This window comes from Mesocricetus auratus, unplaced genomic scaffold, assembly GCF_017639785.1.
Source record: "Mesocricetus auratus isolate SY011 unplaced genomic scaffold, BCM_Maur_2.0 Super-Scaffold_100006, whole genome shotgun sequence".
NCBI lineage: Eukaryota > Metazoa > Chordata > Mammalia > Rodentia > Cricetidae > Mesocricetus > Mesocricetus auratus.
The window spans coordinates 17,026,801-17,048,054 of NW_024429190.1; the positions used below are offsets into that span (position 1 = coordinate 17,026,801).

Here is a 21,254-nt window from a genome sequence, read left to right on the forward strand (position 1 = left end):
TGGCTGTGTTGTCACATACAACGCCAGCAAGGGGACTCTCTCCACTGAATGTGTTGGGGATGAGAAACCAGGGAGGGGAGAAGGGAGAGGCTCAAGGGAGGCCGGGCTAGGGAGAGGAGCTGAAGCCGCCTTTGCCCTGAGTGTGGTTCCCATTAGCTCATGCAGCCTCACATCGCCACCCCACCGGGCAGAGAGCTGCTGTTATCCTTCATCTGGCAGCTGAAGAACCACAGCACCGAGGGCTTAAAATAGCTCACCAAGGGCAGGCCAGGGACAGCCTGATGCACACAGGTGTCACAAGACAGACTGTCCCACCAGGGCACACCAGAGTCAGCCATCGTTCTGCCCACTGCAAAGAGAAATGAGCTCAGAGGTTCTGGCTTTTCTCCTTTGGTTTGTCTCTTTCCTCTGGTCTTGCAGACCTTTTTTTTTTAAACAGCTAGTGCTCATGGGAAGAGGAGACATAACACGAGGAAGGATTTTCAAACAGATCCTAACACAAGACAGAGATGGAGACCTAAAAATAGACACTTTCAAAATGAACAGAAAAATCTGACGCTGGTCTTGCCTGGCTGTCACTTGTTCCCAGCTGTGATTTCATGTTGTCATAGAAACTTGACTTGTCTGCTAGAAAAGTAGACCCTGGTGTTTATGGCAGGTCTAACACTCAGTATTTGGGGGCTCTCCACCGACAAGGGGTTCATAGCAGGAGCTCTGCTGCCCACACTGGAATGGGAGCCTCCATGAGACGCAGGGTTAGGGCCTGACAGATGAGGGTAGATGGAGCCTTGGCATTGACATCTGGCCTCATTGGGGTGAATGGTGGCCACTTCATGGATACATGGGTGAGCCCTGGCCTCATAAGCATGAGGACCTAAGTCTGATCCCCAGAGCCCACATAAAAATATACATGCCTGTGATCCCAGTTTTGGGGAAGTAGAGACAGGCAGATCCCTAGGTCTTGCTGATCTAAGGACAATGAGAAACCCTGCCTCAAAGAGGGTGGACAGTGTTCTGATGACACTTAAGGTTGTCCCTTATCTCTGAATGCATGCTCACACACATGCATGCTTACACACATACATGCATGCACACCTAAATCCTTGTATACATGTATGTACCTGCACACACACCTGAATGTACACAAACACACATCCCTGCACATGTTTACCCCTGCACATACACTCACCCACACACACAGCCCTGTACACCCCACCCTATCCCCCACCTCTGCACCCACCCACCCTGTCACCCTGTGCACACAGCCCTGTACACACACACACACACACACACACACACACACACACACACGTACACCTGCATTAATAGCTTCCTTTGGTGGTGTTGATGGCACCCGCATACAAGGTGAATTCAGCCCCATCCCGTCTCGTGTCTACCTCCATCTGTCCTGGCTGCTCCTCTGGTTCAGTCTGCCTTTGGGTTTCCCTGCAGAGTAAGAACACACCTCACAGCCAGGGTGAGTATGACGTGTACAGCACCTTCCAGAGCCACGAGCCAGAGTTTGACTACCTGAAGAGCTTGGAAATAGAGGAGAAAATCAACAAGATCAAATGGCTCCCGCAGCAGAACGCCGCACACTCGCTGCTGTCTACCAACGGTGAGGCCCAGCGGCTATAGCTGGCCTGACCTGACTCGGGCTTCCAGTTTAATCTGTGGCTTTAGTGACAATCAGACCATTCTCTTTAGCTTTCCTGGGTGATCACAAATCTCCCCTCGTTGTGAATACAGTGGTCATGGATATTTCCAAGGTAGAGATGAGGTTGACTATTCCAGACAGCTGGGACCAGGGCCAGAAACCAGTGATTACCAGCTGCAAACTGAACTCCTACTCAGAGTCACAAATCACCCAGACTGGGGCTGCCCCCAGGGGTGGGTGGGATGGACAGATGTCTGGCCTTTGTCTCTCTGCTTAAAGACATGCTGTGTGACCTCAGAAAGGAGTTGCTACATGCCAGATCTGTCTGCTACCCCCAGATTGGGTCTAGGCCTCCCAGCTTCTGCTGGCCCGGGGCAGCCATCCAGGTCCAAGCTTGCTCTGGTATCCCTCCTTCCCCTCTGTACTCCAGGAGCCAGGGCCAGGAGTCTGCTGGGGCAGATGTGGGTCCAGCCTGCCTTGTGGACTGGGGCGTGTGGCCTTGCTCTCATTAGCCCCAGTTTGCCCACTGCCCAGGGGTTGACTCAGCTCCTTCTGGGGTTCTGAGGATGTATGGTATCCACTCAGTGCTCAGAGAATAGTAAGTGCTGTGTGAGCCTGAGGGAGGCTGGGAAGATGGCATCACCTGTGCCTTCCCTGATGAAGTCCTACTGCCGAGGGGGCCTCAAGGGCTTCCTGAGCAGATGGATAGTCACATGGAACCAGGAGCATGTAAAGATGACACTAAGCTTGTGTGTGTGCCCATGCATGCCCTATATCTTTACAAATAACTTCCTGCCATCCTGGAAGGAAGACCAGCCATGGGAGTCACATACTTCTTAGCCCCACAAAACTTCTAGACCAGCTTTATACCCCAATTTACAGAATACTGAAGACCCCTATTGAGAGCCCCATCCGAAACCAGTTTTCCATCCAGCTCCTTCCCGTGCTGACAGTATTGTTTCTTTTGACTGCTGAGGTTATCAGTGTTCTCTGGAGAAGCCAGACCTGTAAGGGAGGGACAGAGAGAGGAGAGAGGGAAAGGGAGAGACAGAAAGGGATTGTTAGGCCAGAAGGGCACAGTGTAAGCCTGGAGGGTGTCTGCTGAGAGTCCCTTCTTCCTGGGGAGGTGGGCTTCTGTTCTGTCAGGGCCTTCAGTAATAAACAAGATCCATCGTTTCCTGATGGCAGGCTGTCTGCTTGATGGATTTAAGTTTTAATTGCACCTGAGAGATCCTTCAGAGCAACAGCCAATGTGTTTTTGAACAGTGTCCATGCATAGCCAAGGCAAGCCATGGGATTACTGTCACCTATACTTCTTCCTGTGACATCCAAGAGAGGAGTGCAGAGAGGAGACACCCTGGAGCTGGCTTCTGGGAGGCAGGTATCACCGAGTTAGGAATGGCAGATAGACTACCCTCTTCTCAGGAAGGAACAGTGGTAGAGACCCAGTGTAGAGGTCAGTAGTGATCCCTGCAAGGACCATGCCCTTTGACCTGGCGACATCACCTGACAGTGACTAGGAAAGACAGACTGAGGACAGATGGCCCACACGCAGAGGTATTCTGTGTAAGGCATTGTGAGGGAGAACTTGACTGTGTGAGAACAGGGAACGGGATGGCATCACTGTCCCTCTGGCTAGAGCAAGTGTTCTCATACTGACCTGGCTGTGACAAGGTGCCTTGTTCTTCTCCATTCGGTTCTTAAAGATAAAACTATTAAATTATGGAAGATCACCGAACGAGACAAGAGGCCCGAGGGCTACAACCTGAAGGATGAGGAGGGGAAACTAAAAGACCTGTCCACGGTGACATCATTGCAGGTGAGCGTTAATAACAGCATGTTCCACATTTACGTTCTACCAAGCCATGAGATATTCTGGACCCTTGGAGCCAGGGTCAGGGCCATACTGTTGTGACTTTATTCCTGGGGTGATGAAGGAACATCTACTCATCCTACATGGGCAACCAATAACAGACCAAAGTACTGATACTACCAAGTCCATTCATTGGTGAACCAATGAGTTTGGTATTTACTTATTTATTTGTTTGTTTGTTTAAAATGTATTTATTTCTGTCTTTTGATGTTTTGAGAGGGGGTTTCTCTGTGTAACAGCTCAGACTGTCATGGAACTCTTTCTGAAGGCCAGGCTGGCCTCAAACTTACATAGATACGTCTACCTCTGTCTTCCAAGTGCTGGGGTTAAAGGTGTGCACCACCATGCCTGGCCAAACCAATGAGTTTTATTGAGGTTGCTTATAGGAGCTGAAATGAGTGATAAACAGCTACATCACTAAAGCCCACCCCAGCATGACGATAACTCACAAAAGTTGGGAACCTAGAGCACACTGCTCAGCCTGCAGCCAGCTTGACAGGTTGGCGTGTCCTTTCCAGGTAGCTCAAGCTGGTCTAAGTCTTATCCAGGCAGCTCGGCTGATCAGGTCACTGGTCTCTGCTTCTTTCAGGCCAATGGCCTGAGGTTTTTCTGAGCAGCTTGTTGGGGAGTGGTTCTTTTCAGTCTTTATTGCTTATATATTCTGGAAAGGGAGAGACTTAGTGAACCTGGTCAATTTCGGGGACTTCCTGAAGCCACACTTGTCCTGTAGTTACTGAGTCAAGCTCAGTGTGCCCTGAGCCCTGGCTGTTTTAGGGTGGAGGGAGCTAGGCTGTATCTTCTTTGGTGCCGTGAAGGACAGAGAGTGGCACTGTAGAGTTGTGCCAAAGTCGATGTTTGTCCTTAATTAAAAGGCATAAGGACTTGTATCCCCAGCAGAATGTGGAACTTGCAAGAAAGAGTTCTGGGGTCTGGGCTGCTTGCTCAGTGGTTAAGAGCACTTGCTGCTCTTGCAGAGGACCCGAGTTTGGCTCCCAGCACCTACATGGCAGCTTATAGCTGTCTGTAACTCTAGTTCTAGGGGATCTGATGCCCTCTTCTGACCTCCCTGGGTACCAGGCACACACATAGTGCGCATGCATAAATGCAGTCAAATGTTCATACACATAAACTATAAAAAGGATGAGAGAGAGAAGTGTGTGTGTGTGTATGTGTATGTGTGCGTGCGTGTGAGTGTGTGAGTGCTGGGCATCTTCAGTTCATGCAAGGTGGGTCAGGTTTACCTCCTGAGTCCCTTGTACAGCCCAGGAGACTTTGAAAAAATCCTCACAGTTAAGCAGCCATGTAGAGCATGCTGTGTTAGTAGGGCAGGTGAAGGACATTTGCCATCTCTGACCACTTATTTCACACCCTGCTCCTGAATGAGTGTTGCAGCCTCCCATTAAGATTGTGTGTTCTTTGCCAGGCAGTAATGGCACATACCTTTAATCCCAGCACTTGAGAGGCAGAAGCAGGGGGATTTCTATGAGTTTGAGGCCAGCCTGGTCTACAGAGCGAATTCCAGAACAGCCAAGCCTACACAGAGAAACCCTGTCTTGAAACAAAAAAAGATTGTGTGTCCCGTGATGTCTCCCTCCCCTTCCCCTGTGACTCTGGCTGCCTCTGCTCTGCAGGTCCCTGTGCTGAAGCCCATGGACCTGATGGTGGAGGTGAGCCCGAGGAGGATCTTTGCCAATGGCCACACCTACCACATCAACTCCATCTCGGTCAACAGTGACTGTGAGACATACATGTCGGCAGATGACCTACGCATCAACCTCTGGCATCTGGCCATCACTGATCGCAGCTTCAGTATCCTTGGCCTGACCTACAGGGAAGTGGCTTCGGGGTGGTATGTAAGCACACTGGCTTCTGGGACTTTAGTCTTGACAGCTTCCATACTGAAGAACCATCCCAATCAGGGTGTGAAGGAGGCCAGGTATGGGCCACAGTATTTATGAATTCTTTAAGGACACAGCTGCTGGGAAGCTCCATCACACCCCATGCCTCCTTAGAGTGGCAGTGGTCTCCATCACCTTGGTCCCCATAGGAGCCATGAAGGAGCAAGAGAGCTGGAGGTAACATGCCCTGGAGGAGAGGAGGCTGACCTCCTGGGACAGTGACCTAGAGTTTGCATCCCCTTGTGTTGGTCCAGTGTTGTGTCACTTTGGATGTAGAGTGACAACTGGGGTGTCAGAGACGTGGGTGTCAGACACTAGGCATAAATGGGGTCCTGATGTCAGAACAAGCTAAAGGCTGAGCACTGCCCCTCCCACAGCCTGCTAAGGAGAGGGCCACCTACAGGATGTGTGAGTATAGCTTGTACCAAGTTAGGAAGGGCAGGTTGCCACCATGTTACTGCTGTGTGGACTGTTAATGCCAGCCATACTAAGTGACATTTCATGTGCTGAGCTTTCACACAATAGGGTAGTCACCAGCCCCTTTGCAGTAAGGGACCTGAGTCATAGAGCTTGAGCTCATAGATGACAAGTATCTACTGGGAGAGAGTGAGGGTCAGGGATGGAATGGAGACAGTAAGAAAATGTTGACTTCATCGATCTGGGGTGTGTTGTAACTGTCTTTGGACCTAGATGGCCACGGGACATTAGAACAAGTCAGTTGTGTATGAGGAAAGAGAGTTGTTCACTCCAGCACCAAGACTTGTCCCTGTGTCACTGGCTTCCTGTTCCCATCTAGAATACAGGGGTTATGCTCATCCATGTTGAAGAGCACAGCATTGGCCAGCAGGTGTTTATCTAATACCCCCTGACATGCTTGAAGCTGGCACTAGGAGTCTCTAGTGACCAGTACTGGGGTCTGGGAGGCAGGCCAGTCTGTGTTGAACACTTTCTGCTATGGGCCATAAGCAGCAGGTTGGCGGAGAGGAAGTCAAGGTGGGCCTTTGCTATGTGAGTCTGTGGGCCTGGGCAGATGGCGTATGTGAAAGTGAGTGGGACTATTGGCTGGAAAACCTGGGCTGCTGAGGGAGAGTGGAAAGGGGAGCATGTCAGTGGACTCGTGGGACAAGGGAACTAATGTGTCTGCTGTGGAACTGTGTCCGACTTTGTGGCTCCAGTTTTGTGAAAGTGCCTGGTGAGCCGTTGACAAGAGGTGCCTGGCTTGTTCACTGGAGAAAGGGGTGTGTGTCACTTACTGAAGACCGGGATGTGGCTTAGGGAAACCTAGGATTTGAAGCAGCCGCCTCTCTGACTGACAGCTTAATCAGGGAGCCATGTTGCCTCCCTGTGGCCTGCTGGTGCCAGCCACAGAGTGATGAGAGTCAGACACCTGGAACAGAGCTCTGGGCTCATTCCCTGGAGGCGAGCCTCTCCTAGCAGAAAAGGGTCTGGGCTCTGGGCTGCAGGTGTTTCCACGGATCTGATGGCAGCTGAGTAATTGGAGATGTCTCACTTTTGGCATGGAGAGAGGTGTGTATGACCTCATGCTGACCTGGGATGGCTCTGAGCTTACGTGATACCCTCTGAGGGGGTGTGTGGTAGGGGGATGGAGTGGGGGGTAACCTGGAGGATTCTGGCTCATCCATCCTGGGGAGGAAGCTGAGGTCAGGGTTGGATGTGATACTGAGTACAGAGAGCTGCTCTTGTCAGCCTCTGCTCAAAGTCAGCATTTGGCTCCTGAGAGTGCTCTGTGTTCATCAGTGCTGGCTGGTGATCCTTGGTAACACTTCCCTCATCCCCTCCCCTAACTCTCAGACCTGTCTGTCCTCCAGGGACCCATGGGATCATGTTCCACCCTCTGCTGATTCCCCTCTTTCTCTTGGTCCCATGACCCTTTTTCCCATAAGCCTCTCTTACAGTTCCATGGCCCAGTCCCACCTATCCTTGCTGTGTCCCTCCTGGGCTGACAGGACCCCTCCTGGGTTCCATTTCCTCTGATTTTTTTTGGCTGCACAGGGATTCCTTTGACTGCCCCTCTGCCCACACAGTTTTTGGCTTGGAACCCAGGATGAGACCTCCCTGTGTCCTTGGCACTCCACAGCCCAGTGCAGAGGTACTGGGAGCATTTCCACACAGAGAAGTCAAGGGACTTTATGGTGCATAAGCCACCGCTTGCATGAGGGCTGGGGCTGTCACTTTCTTGCCTATTTGAGACCAAGGTGACTCAAACACCAGACCCTAAGGAGCTGGATGTTAGCCTGTGCCCCAGGGTCTGGAGCCTGGACTCTCCTTTTGCTTCCTCTCAGGGCCATGGGCTTCCAGGAAGGTGGATGAGCAAAGCCAGGTTCTCCTCAGGGGCCTGGAAACAGGCCAGCTAGTGTGCCATGCCTCTGCTCCTACCTGGAAGTGTTCCCTCAGCCTCACTCAGTCTGTTTAGACCACCTCATGTCAGGCAACCCCAGCACTAACAGTGTTGCATCCAGAAGACAGAGTTTTAAGAAATGGTTCACAGAGGGGGTCTTTTCACACAAAGGCGCCTTTCCAATCAAAGATTTCTCCTCAGGGACGCAAGATGCCGCTGACACTGCGCTGTGGCCCCCATTCCTGTGCTGAAACCCTGTCCAGAATCTCAGGATGAGGCTGTCTTGAGTCAGTGTCTTCAGGGGTTGTTAGCTCCAAATCAAGTCATCACAGGGGTCCACTGAGAAGTAAGTTCTGGAGGCTTCACCCACTGGCCTTTGGCATTGTGCTGTGGCAGCCAGGGGCTGGGCCTAGGGTGTGGCACGCTGTGCCTTGAGTGCCCTCAGTTCTTGTCTGCAGCCAGGTGGTCTGCTGAAGAAAATTTAGAGAGAAAAAACAATTCTTTTTTAGATCGTCTCTGTGTGCAGAAGGCCTTGGGGGCTCTCCACACAGGAGGCCCTTCTGCAGGGTTCTGGCAGAGCTGCCTTTCTCACTCCAGTCACTCCTTGGTTGCCATGACAACATCTTCTGGTCTTGAGAGCAGGCTCCTGGGAAGACATGTGGATGAGCCTCCTGCTTGCCGGGTGCAGTCTGTGGAGCCCAGGGCTTGCTCATCCTCTCTCATGAAACCTCCATTTGCATTTGGCATCCTCCACCTCATTGTTGAGTGACAGCCACAGCCACGACATCGGGGTCCTTGGTGTACTGAGGGTGCTGGAAGGCCTGCCCTGCCCTGATGTTTGGAAGCCAACTGGTTCCTCCACAGCTCCACATGTGGCTCTGGGTGTGCCCCTGCTTACCCCAGCCTCCCCGCTTTCTTCAGGGATGGGCTCCATGCTGTTCAGACCCAGGCTATTTCTGTGTCTGGAGGCCCAGTTCGTTGTTGCATTCTTACAGTCTCCGTGAATGCCCATGTGGTGGGGGTTGGTATTGGTCCTCTGTTCTCTGAGCTCACTTCTCCCTTGATACTTGGCTAGAGCAGGCCAGTGATTCTCCAGGTAGCAGTCCAGACTCAGTGGATGGATAGCAGAGGATTTCCTGTGAGGGAGGAGTGGCCCTCGGCCCCCACCGCTGCATAGTAAGGATGCCGAGACTCAGTGAATGGAAGCCATGGGACACACAGCCCCTCCTCTCCACCACTCACCAGTCCAAAGTGATAGAATGACTCAGGCTGAGCTTCCGGGAGATCGGGCAATGCCTTTGTCGACGGGAGATGAAGGACAGCCTATGAAAGCCCCTACACCCCGACAATGCTGCAGAGACCCGTGTGGCTCATGTTTCCTGTGTCCTTGACAGGAGGGGCCACAGATCTCATTGTGGGGCCAAACACAGCCTGGCTGTGCAGCAGCCTGGTGGTCTCTCACCCGACCCACAGCTCACACTGGAGTGAGCTCCGCCTGCCTTTCAGGGCTGTCCCTGGCGGTCTATTCTCTGCCATCTCTTCTAGTCCCTGGTATCCAGTGCTGTCCCCGTTACCGAGTCACTCAGTAAATGTCTCTGTGCCCCACCCCGACCTCTGCACCTGGCCACTCTTCCCTTCGTGTGTCTCTAATAAGGACACTTGGGTTGGATTCCAGGCCACCTGGGGAAGCCAGGAGTGCTGTCACCTCAGCACCCTCTCTTTTGTGTTGCTGTCCCCACTCCCCAGTCTCCAAGGGTCACATCCTTTGGGGAGCATCTTGCCTCATGGACACCCAGGTCAGTCCTGGAAAGGAAGCACTGTTTTCCAATCACATCCAAGCCCCCATTTTGCATATGGGGAAACTGAGGTTTGCGGATTCCCATGTGGCATAGCATATTCTAGAGATCCAAGTCCTGGCATCTAAATTGTGACCCAATCTCCAAAATTGTAGCCACCTGAGGGGTCATAGTTGAGGGTATCTGGAAGGCCCCACTGACATGGTGTGCAGAGAGGTGCGTTCCTCCCACAGTCACCCCCTTGTCGGGCGTCTCCGTCAGGTCCTTGTTTTAGGATGGATTCAGCGAATGGTATAAATTGTGATGAGCAATCTTGATTGCCTACTTGATTGGATTTAGAATCACCATGGAAACCAATCCCTGAGTATGTCTGTGAGGGGTTATTTAGATTAGGTTAGTAGAAGTGAGAGGGGGGACCCATCTCAAATGTAGGTGACACCATTCCCTGGGCTCCGGTCCTGGAAAGAATGAAAAGGACAAAGTCAGAATCTCCCACCCCTCAGTTTGTTTGAGACAAAGTCTCACTGTGTAGCCCTGGATAGCCTGGATCTCGCTATGTGGACCAAGCTGACCTCAAACTAACAGAGCCTACAGCTGCCTCCTGAGTGCTGGGATGTGCCACCAAGCTGGATCGTCCCCCTCCTCTCTTAAGAAAAATTGTTTATTCTTCTCTCATACAATATATCCTGACTGTAGCATCTGCTCCCTCCACTCCTCCAAGTTCCCTCCCACCTCCCTTCTCTCCAAGACCCACTCTCTTCCCCTGCCCCCTCAGAAAAGAGTAGGCTTCCCAGGGACATCAACCGAACACACAACAATAAGATACAAGAAGACCAGGCACAAACCCTTACATCAAGACTGGGCAGGGCAACCCAGTAGTAGCAAAAGGGTCCTAAAAGCAGGCAAAAGAATCAAAGACACCCCTATTCCCACTGTCAGGAGCACCACCCCAAGCACCAAGCCAACAACCACAACATATATTCAGAGAACCTAGCGCAGACCCATACAGACTCTGTTAATACAGCTTCAGTCTCTGTGAGCCCTGCTTGGTTGATTGCATGGGGCTGTGCTCTCCTAGTGTCCTCAGCCCTTCTAGCTCCCACAATTCCTTCTCCCCCTCTCCCATGGGGTTCCCTGGATTCGAGTGAGGGACCTGATGGAGGCCTCTGACCTAGGCTTTTGCTCTGTCTAATGTCTGGCTGTGGGTCTTTGCATCTGCTCCCATCATCTGCTGCAGGCAGTTTCTGATGACAACTGGACAAGGCACTGATCTGTGAGTAGAGCAGAACATTATTAGGAATCTTTTCATTGATTTTTTTTCTGTCAGTGGTATTTGGTTCTACCCTAGATCTCTAGGTTATCTAGTCTCCAGTTCCTGGCCATCCAGATAGTATTGGGAGTGGCCTCCCTCTCAAGGTGTGGGCCTCAAATTAGATCAGGCATTGGTTGGCCACTCCCACAACTTCTGAGCCACCATTGCCCCAGCAGACCTTGCAGGCAAGGCAGATTGTAGGTCAAGGGTTTTGTGGCTTAACTGGTGTCCCAGTCCCATCCCTGAAAGCCATGTGTGATTTCAAAAGATGGATGGTTCAGGCTCCATATCCTCCATTACTAGGTGTCCTCACTAGGGTCACCCTCATAGATCCCAGGGAGTTTCTGCTGCTCTAGGTTTCCACATAGAGCCCTAAATGCTCTCCAATTCCAGTCATCTCTCAGAGTACTCTTTTCCTCCATCCCCCAACCTATTCCCTCCTGTTCCCATCTGCCCCCGATCCACTCATGAAACCTATTTCCACCTCTTAGGAAGATTCATGCGTTCCTCTCTTGAGCTTAGCTTCTCTGGGTCTATGGATTGTAACGTGACTATCAAGTACTTAATAGTTAATATCTACCTTAAAGTCACATTTGTCTTTCTGGGTCTGGGTTACCTCACTTAGGATGATTTTTTTCTAGTTCCATCCATTTGCCTTCAAATTTTATGATGGCATTGAAAAAATAAACTGATGAGAATACTCTATTGGGTAAATGTACCACATTTTCTTTATCTATTCTTCAGTTGAGGACTAGGTTGTTTCCAGTTTCTGGCTGTTATGAATAGAGCCACTATAAACTTAGTTGAGTAAGTGTCCCTGTGGTAGGATGGAGCATCCTTTGGGTATATGCCCAAGAGTGGTATAACTGAGTCTTGAGGTAGATCAGTTCCCAGTGTTCTGAGGAACTGACATGTCGATTTCCACAGCGGCTGTACAAGTTTGCACCCCCACCAGCAGTGGAGGAGTGTTCCCCTTGCTCCACATCCTCGCCAGCATGAGCTGTCACTTGTGTTATTGATCTTAGACATTCTAACAGATGTAAGATGGAATCTCAAAGTAGTTTTGATTTGCATTTCCCTGGTGGCTAAGGATGTTGGACATTTAAGTGTTTCTCAGCTATTTGAGATTCCTTTATTGAGAATTCTCTGCTTAGCACTGTATCCCATTTTTAAATTGGACTGTTTGGTTTGTTGATGTCTAGTTTCTTGAGTTCTTTATATATTTTAGATAATAGCATTCTATCGGATGTGGGGTTAGTTAAAATCTTTTCTCATTCTACAGGCTGCCATTTTGTCTATTGATGGTGTCCTTTGCCTTGCAGAAGCATTTCAGTTTCATGAGGTCCCATTTATTAACTGTTGACCATGGTGTCTATGCTAGTAGTATTCTGTTCATGTTCCCCCCACCTCTTTTTTTGGTTTTTTGAGATAGGGTTTCTGTTTTGGAGGCTGTCCTGGAACTCACTCTGCAGACCATGCTGGCCTCAAACTCACAGAGATCCACCTGCCTCTGCCTTCCGAGTGCTGTGATGGATTAAAGGTGTGTACCACCAACGTCCGGCTCATGTTCCTCTCATAAGTTGTTTTGAAGCAATGAGAGATGTAAGTAGTTTACAGACCCTCAGTACTTAATAACGTCCAGCCAGGCAGTGACATTGGCCAGACCTTGAGCTCTATAACTTAGCTGGGCATCCACAGCCTGTAGTCCACCTTGCTGCCCAACAGATACTGACCAATCCTTAGGCTCCATGACCATGTACCAGATGGATGCCCATAGCTGGATGCTGTGGAATGCTCTTTTGCCCTGCAGGCAGAGACTGGGGTGTGACTCCAGGCCCCAGAATCCTCTCTTCTGTTCCCATCCAGCCCAGGTAAAACCATATCCCAGTATCCCTGTATTCCAGGTTCTGGAGTCAGTCTCCAAGGCATAGGTCAGAGCCGAGTGTGGGGTTGGCTCAGGTCAGAGAACATTTTTCCCACTGGAGAGTCATGATACTGTGGACAGAAGGGCAGTAGCTTCTGGGGCAACCTATACACATGGTCCAAGCACAGCTCAGAGGGGTGTGATGTGAAATTACTCACCAAAGTGCCCATGGCCCAGCATGTAGTGGGTGTGTCTATTCATCACCTCCTGAGTCTCCCTGACCACAGCCCCTGATGGAAGGAAAGGTTTGTTTGGGGTCACAGTTTGACCCAGGCAGGGAAGGCATGGTGGAGCAGCATAGTTCATGGTCATGGGAGTGCATGGCAGAGCCTGCTTACATTAGGGTAGCCCAGGGGATGGAGAGTAAGGCACGAACCAGGAGCAAGTGATAACTTTGAAGGCCTATCCTTAGTGACCCACTTCTAAAAGTCCCGTGGCCTCCCCAAACAGTAGCGACTAGAGGACAAGCATCTAGCACATGAGCCTGTGGGGTACAGCTCACTGTCACAGTACACACTAAGCACCCCTTCTGTTTGGCTACTGAGAGAGGAAAGTGGGCTGTTGGGAGAAGTCAGTGGTGACTGTAGGCACTCTTTTGTAAGAGGGTGTGGGTTCCGTTTGCAAGGCCAGTGGACAGATCCATGTGAATCTGTGGCTTGGGGCACTAGACACTGGTGTGTTTGTTTAGTGGTGTGTCTTAAAAACCAGAGAAGCCACTCAGACCTGGTTGGGTTTGGCGTGGGCCTTATGGAAGGGAGAGAGCAAAAGCACCCTCACTGTTGTCCTTGACCTCACCAACCCAGATATCGTTGACATCAAGCCAGCCAACATGGAAGACCTCACGGAGGTGATCACAGCATCTGAGTTCCATCCCCACCACTGCAACCTCTTTGTCTACAGCAGCAGCAAGGGCTCCCTGCGGCTCTGTGACATGCGGGCAGCTGCCCTGTGCGACAAGCACTCTAAGCGTAAGTCTGCACCAGAGTGGGTGGGTAGGGACTAGGTATATTGGGACTGGAAAGTGGGTGGGTATACCAGCATGGGCTGGGGGGGGGTTTCTAGCCACCAGCTACCTCCCTTCCCATAAGCACTCTGAAGGCTCCCTCGAGACAGAGTATGTAACCCTCACTCTCACCAGGGGGCATCTGGGAGGCCCAGGGAGTGACTAAGACAGCAATAGTCATTTCTGAAACCTTGGCAAAGTCTGCCACATTCTGTCTTGATAGTTACATTGCTCCGAGGGATCTACTGTAACCAAAGAGGAAACCCAGGCCTCAAGGCTTCAAACTGTGGTCCTTCCCCACAATACCCAGCCAGGCCCCAGCCGGGAAGATAGGGCTGTATTCCTCTGGTCCACCAACCAACTGTCATAGTGCCTGTGACAAAATCTGGAAACAAATGTGAACAAACAAATGGGTGATTCCAGTAGGTTCTAGACAGGTTTTCAAGAAGTGGAGGTGCAGACAGTCCAAGTTGTTGAGAGATGGAGTCTTGCTTCTCCACCAGAAGCCTGGTTCGCGGGGTAGTGGAGTCAAGGCTGAGCCTCCAGTTCCTTTCCCATTCCTTGACCAAGTTCTGTCCCCATGCCCATCCTCCAGGCTGGCCTATACTCCGCGTGTCAGGAGCACGCAGTAGGCACGGGTTCCCGTCATGGGATAGGTAGAGCACCCCCACCCAGGGATGGGGTAGTTAAGGGGCAGGGATGCCCTTACTCATAGGTCACCCGGGAACAGACACTCTGCTGAAGGTGAGTCATGGGAGGAGGGATCCACAGGGACAAATGCTTCAAGGTGGAAGCTCATCAAAGATGATGTGGGCAGATGGAAAGGACTGGACGGCATCATTGAGCAGGGCAGGGCAACTGGAGAGCCACATGGTCAAAGGGCAGCTGAGTTTATTCTAAGTATAACGGGTAGCCTTTTGGGGGATGGCAAGCAAGGGCTGGGAAGCGATGGTGTTGATGAGAATGAGGAGCAAACGCTGCAGAGAGAAGAGACAGCTGTGGGGAGGGACCACTTAGCCCCGCAAAGTGCATTCTAGAGGCGAAGCTGCTGGGCACACTGCCTGGAGGGTATGGATGGTCAGATGGCTTCTGGGTATGAATGTTGGGAGGGGTTGGGTCATATTCCAGATGGAGCGGAGTGGAGTGGGGCACACAGACCTGGTGGTGGATTTGGGGCTTAGTGACGGGATCTTCACCGGACTCCAGGGGCATGGAACAGTTCCTGGACAGAGGCTGGTAGTCACGGTCTTAACTGAGGTTGAAACTATGGGGTTATCAGCATGGCATGGTGTCACTGCTCTAGAGATGGTGAAACCTTGGAGGATAGAGCCGGTAAGTGAGGCAGACTAAAGTTTCATGCAATAGCCAGCTTCCTTCAGAGCCCCAGACAATTTATACTCCGAGGGTTAAGAGAGGTCATATGGGTAAAGTTCTCATGAATTCTTGTATACAAGCACAAGGACAAACCACATGTGGCAAGAACATGTTTTTCCACACAGGCATAAACATATAATTGAATAACAACAGCAAGCAATGAGTAATCCGAAGTAAACTCACTCCTATTCACTACACCTGGGAGGAGCAGGCAAACACATCCCAAGAACAATTCCATGTTTTCAAAAAACTGGGGTCACGAGACGCTCGTTTTCTTGGTGTGTTACACAGCGACCTTCAGGGGCCCCTTGCAGGGGATGTTATACACCTCACAATCTGCCTGCAGTGGCTTTCTGGAGTCCTGGTGCTAGCTTCCATGACCTCTCTACTCTCGAATATTTAATGCCTACAACACCAATACCCTGTGGCTGATGCTGCCGAGTTGCTGTCGGTGTGAGCCTGGCCTCCTGACCACAGCTGTATCAGATGCTGTGGGCTGACCCTGGCAGGGAGCAAGGCACCCCTTCAGCTGCACTCTCAGACACTTGGCACCCACATTCCAGCCTTTGATGAACGTGTCTTGCTCTTGGCATATTTTCTAGTTTCCCATTGTAAAGTTGGGACTTTCTCTATAACAATCCCAGCTTCCTTTCAGCTCCTGCCTTTTAGCTTCCTTGAACTCTTTTTTCTCCTTGACGAACTGCGCACATAATATCTTTATGCCCAAATTGTCACCCTCCCTCCCTCCGTCCCTCCCTCCCTCTGTCCCTCCCTCCCTCTGCCCCCCTTCTCTGTGGACCTGTATAAGTGCAGTAAACACTCATGCCAAGTCTAAATGCTTTTCTGTCTCGGAATGTCCTCCACCAAACAAACTAGTCCATGACCTCTAAACTCTGGACATTTACACATAAAGTCAGATTCTTTGCCAGAATCTACATGGATTTCCCCAGCCCACCCCCTGATGGAGCCCTTGTTCTCTCTCTGAAACTTCATGAGCATGGGCCTCTCCTGTCCAAATTTCTCTCTGCATTCTTCTCTTTCAAGCTCCCAGTAGAGTATTTTAAGCCCCGTTTTCAGTCTTTGAGGGCTTTTCCAGCCCAAAGCTATGAGCTCTCCCACATTTCTCCTTTAAACCACCAAGAGCCGAGTGGTCAGGGTTATCACAGCAATGGCTCCACTCCCTGGCTCCAGTTTTCTGGATTTGTGACATTTCCTGTTGCTGTGATAAAGCACCCACACAAAAGCAGCTCAAGAGAGAAAGGGCTCGAGTTGGCTCACAGGTCAAGGTTACAGTCTGTCGAGGCAGGGAAAGCGTGCAGCAGGAGCCCGAGTGAGTGTAGCAGACCCAAGCCATGAGCATGCTAGATAACACTCTGACAGCAAACCACCCCCTCTGCCACAACATCTTACACTCTGACGATGCTGCAAGGGCCACTGTCCCTGTCCTCTGGGTCTCACCCACAGTGTTTGCTGTCAGTGCTCACGATCTCAGTGCTCACGAGAAGCCGCGCAGCGGATTCCCAGTGACCAGGCGTGTCCTTGCTAATCAGCCATGATCGTTGTTCCAGCTGTATTTGTGTAAGAAGCTGGGGCTTTGGCTGCTGCTCTGCCTCCCGCTCCTAGGTTTAAAAGCCAGGGTGTGGCTGTCAGCGACTCCCCCAGGGTCCTGTCCACATCATCCTTTCCTAACAGGATGGTGCTGTAGCTTTCTTTTCGCTCAGCGAGGGGCACCGTGGGCCGCTGTGTACTCATGCCTGCCACTGGGCAAGTGAGGAAGCCAAAGGTCAAAGGAACACAGTAGCTCCTCAGACCTGTCTGAACCAGGCCAGGCTGGGGTACCCTGGCTGTCCTGTACTCCCATCCATGGCTTCAGCTCGCTCAGAAACACTAGAAGAAACCCAGGTTGCTGCCTGCTAGGCATTGTGGCAGGGTAACCATAGAAACAGCCATCCATAAGTCCTCAAAATAGACAGTTATTTCTGCTTTTGACAGCAGAGTCTATGAGAAGGAGGGGCTGAGCACTGAGTCTTCAGTTGGCTCAGAATGGGTGGGGATAAAGGTTCGCCGTCATGGGACTCTAGCAATGTGAATGGCCAAATGCTGGCGATCCCTGCAGCTAACAGTAGCTGAGCTGTTCAAGGATGGCACTCGATCCAATGCTCCGAGCCTCCCAGATGGAGCCCTGGGTGCCCCTTACCCAGCATGCGCCCCTCCTCTGCTTTCTCGAGTTATCACCCTGGAGCCACAAGAGAGCAGCTCTCTTCTCCGTGGCTTAAAACAACACGTGTGTTTTATACAGTTGCGGAGGTTGGAGATCTAGTCAGGGTGTGGTCAGGGCTAGCTTTCCTTTGTCCTTTTCAGCTGCTGAAGCCATCATACCTGTCAGCTCATGGTTGTCATTCCAGCCCCAAAGAGCCAGTGCAAATCTCCATTCCATCTCAAGACTGTCAGTGCAGTGGCCTTAACCAGCGTGGTGGGAAGAGGCCTCTCCAGCAGAGCGAGCCTGGGGACAGGAGAAGATGGGGCCAGTGGGACTCAGAAATGGGGGCCAGATCATGTCAGTTCCTGAGGGGCCACCACTAGGGACAGATTTCACTTTGTCTCCTGGGGATCGGTCACATGAGGCTCAGCAGGGGACGAACAGTTGCCAGACATTAGTCAGTGGGCGTTGGTACGTTCAGCTTATCATGCTTCCATCCCTTCTGGGCTGGGCCGCTGCTGGGGGTTTAATGCCTGTGCTGGGGTCAGAGAGGAGGGTGTGTAGTCTCCCTGTCTCCTGACATGGCCTTCCCTTCCCAGGGTGCCTGTTGTTCCCTCTCAGCCCATCCCTTGGCCCCCGAAACTCTGTGTACTGGGAAGGGCCCTCTGTGATGGGGCTGAGGAGGAGCAGCAGGATTGGGCCAGGCCCTGGAGTGGATTGCCTTTTTCCCTTGCTCTTGGCACAGCCTCCTGGGACAGCCTGTCCTGTTGGCTTCAGGGAGCAGAGCCTTGTGTCTCTCGCCCACTATGGAGCCCAGGACATCACGGGCACTGGGGTGGGCATGTTGACTAAGAAAGTACCTAGCAAGCCGGGCGGTGGTGGCGCACGCCTTTAATCCCAGCACTCGGGAGGCAGAGGCAGGCGGATCTCTGTGAGTTCGAGACCAAGCCTGGTCTACCGAGCGAGTTCCAGGACAGGTTCCTAAACAATACAGAGAAACCCTGTCTCGGAAAAAAAAAAAAAGAAAGAAAGTACCTAGCAGGGAAGTCAGAATGTCTTAAGATGGGTGTGGGGACTCTGGACAGGTTAGGGCAGCGATGACATGTGTGTTGGACAGGAGGGAAAGTCCCAGATGAGAGGCAGAAAGGGGTGGGGCCCAAGAGACGGAGCATGACATCCGTGATTCCCTAGGGGCCCACAGGAAGGATCTGTCCCAAGTCCCTTGGGAGCTGTGGCCAGCCCTCTTCTTCCAGAGCTGTCACTCAGTGGTTTCCTCAGGCTGGCTCTACAAGTTGGAGATGCTTAGACGATGGTTAGCTGCTAGCATGCATATCCCCCACCCCGCCCCTCGCCCTGTCTGCCCACAGAGTTCAAGAAGTTAATGCTAGCCCCACAGCAGTCCTGGTCCCCACCTGCTCTGCCACCAGGGTCACTTTGGGGCATGGCTGACTATAGGTGTCCACTGCTCATGCACAGGACACAGCTCCAGGCCTGAAGACCTGGGACCAGTTAATATCAGAACAATTATCAGGGTCCAGCCTAGAGTCTGCCAAGAACTTTTCAGGCTGGTATTCCACACTGCCAGTAGGGGGCAGCAGAGGGTTGCAGCTGTCATAGCGCTGGGTTCAAATAGCCCACTTTCATCTGCCGCTAAGATCTGCCCGTGGGTTTGCTCTCAGCCTCAGTTTTCCTGGATATAAAATGGGGGGTAATGAGGCTACCACCCTGAAGTTTTATTAGGGGATTGGATGACAGCATTCACAGTACAGTAAATACTCAATTAACACAGTTCCCACAAGAAGCCCTTCCAGGGCTTTTCCTCTGTGGAGGGTCCTTAGAGCATTTAGGGAAAGGTTCGGTGAATGAATGTATGACGGTACAGACACACGGCTTGGGCACAGTGGGCTGTGTTTCTGACGGACTTAAGCAAGGCAGCCCATGACAGCCGCCAGTTCTCTCTCCACAGTCTTTGAAGAGCCCGAGGACCCCAGCAACCGCTCCTTCTTCTCAGAGATCATCTCCTCGGTGTCGGACGTGAAGTTCAGCCACAGTGGGCGCTACATGCTCACGAGGGATTACCTCACGGTCAAGGTCTGGGACCTGAACATGGAGGCGAGGCCCATAGAGACCTACCAGGTGTGTGTAGAGGTCTGGCAGCCTCGGGGCCCTCTGTGAGGTGTGAGATCTCCCAGTAACACACCCCTTCCTTGTGCTGATGCCCCCACAGGGGGCCTGCCCAGCCACAGGGGCTTCCTAGGCTGCACTGTATGCATTGTAGCTGAAGCTGCAGAACGGCTCCGGTCCAGCCGTTGCATGGGGCTGACATCTGCATCTGGAACCCCAGTTCCTGGGGGAAGGAGAGGAGGAGGGGACAAAGGCGTGAAGTCACGCCTGAAGTCAGGGTGCAGATGCCACCCTCAGTACCCACAGCCTTATCTGGGTGCGAATTGTGTCCAGTGGTGGGGTGGAGGGTGTTTCTGGACCCCTGGGGTAGCCTTTTGAGCTAGTGTGCAGGGTGGATTGCTGGGCACTTCTGGGGGAACCTTTACTCCTCGTCTTGCCAGGTCTCTTAGTGGGGCACAGGCCAAAGCTGGCTTGCTGTTAAAATAGCACATGTGCAGTGTAGGTTGTTGGTGTCTGGCAAGGGCATAGGGCGGGGGCGGGAGGGGGAGGGCTGGGCAGGGCTTTCTGGAGGCAGCTACATTTGTGCTGGGTCTTGAAGGTCATCTGGAATTTGGATTGGCAGATACGGGCTCAAGCATGCCACCAGAAACCTCATCCTCACTCACAGGGCTGTGTGTGTGAGTCCACACATGCGCCTATCACCTGTTTTGTCCTGCCCCGGCCCACTCTACAGACAGGGACACTGGGAAATTGGAGAGTGACAGAGGATCTCAGCCCAGTGGTGGCAGGGCCAAAGCTCAACACTGCTTCCTCTCCTACCAGAGCTGAGGAGTTGTGTCCAAGAGGAAAAGCTTCTGGAAGGGAATTCTAGAAGCCCCATGATCCCGGGACATCTCCTATTGACCCAACTGCCCCTTTGTTGGCAGTGGGCATGGCCTGTGGCTCCCACCTTCGATAAGTCCTACCCTGTGTACTCTATAGGGACAGGCCCTCTTGTGTCCCCCTGAAAGTGTCAGCAGCCCAAGCTTGAGCTCAAGATATGAGGTAACTGAAGCACACCTGCCAGCCCCCTGGGGCATTGCAACACTGTGGTCAGCACAGACCTCTGTGTATGGATGTTTTCTTAGGGAGGGGTGAGGGTGGGGCCTCCTGGCCTCTGCAAGCTGTGGGGCCTGGGTGAACTGGCAGCATTACTGTTTGGGGGGCCAAGGGCTGAAGTTGGGTGCTGGGCTTTTTGTACAGCTGACCTATAGATTCTAAGTGGCAATGATTAATGACTACTCCCTCTTGTGCCTTTGGAGGTGACTTTTGTGCCCTGGAACTTGTGTGTAGTGGGACTGTGTTGGGTCAAGTTGCAGTACGTGACAAGTGTGAGCTGTTTCACTCCATCTAAGGAGTCTTGGAGTGGGATTGTCCCAAGTTTTCATCATCCTCAGCCCATGGCTCTGGAAGACATTGGGCCCATAGGCATGGAACATCCTTCATGACAGGCCCAGGAAGCCTGACACTCTCTTTCCTCAAAGCCGAAGCATCTCCTCTTGCCCCAAGGCTTGGCACACAGGAGAAACTGCCACACCTGTGCTTGGACCTGCTAATGACTTCTGTGCCTGGGCAAGGAAACAGGCACTTGAGAATCCCACCTTCTGGCAGGATTGGCAGCACCACGGGGCCCTTTGGTTTCGGCCAGTGTACTGCTGGGTGCTGGCCCCCAGGATCAGAGAGATATAGAGCCTT

The 21,254-nt window shown here is 52.0% G+C and overlaps 1 protein-coding gene across 2 annotated transcripts in view; it reads left to right on the forward strand.

The window, feature by feature from the left end:
* Positions 1-21,254, forward strand: part of Ppp2r2c (protein phosphatase 2 regulatory subunit Bgamma) — an 82,884-nt gene that overhangs the window by 55,779 nt on the left and 5,851 nt on the right. For both annotated transcript variants that reach the window (XM_005068839.4, XM_040746996.1), the window contains exons 3-7: positions 1,453-1,618; positions 3,364-3,476; positions 5,162-5,339; positions 13,623-13,787; positions 19,363-19,532. In XM_005068839.4, the coding sequence (XP_005068896.1) occupies positions 1,453-1,618; positions 3,364-3,476; positions 5,162-5,339; positions 13,623-13,787; positions 19,363-19,532 (792 nt within the window). The remainder of the gene's footprint in view (positions 1-1,452; positions 1,619-3,363; positions 3,477-5,161; positions 5,340-13,622; positions 13,788-19,362; positions 19,533-21,254) is intronic.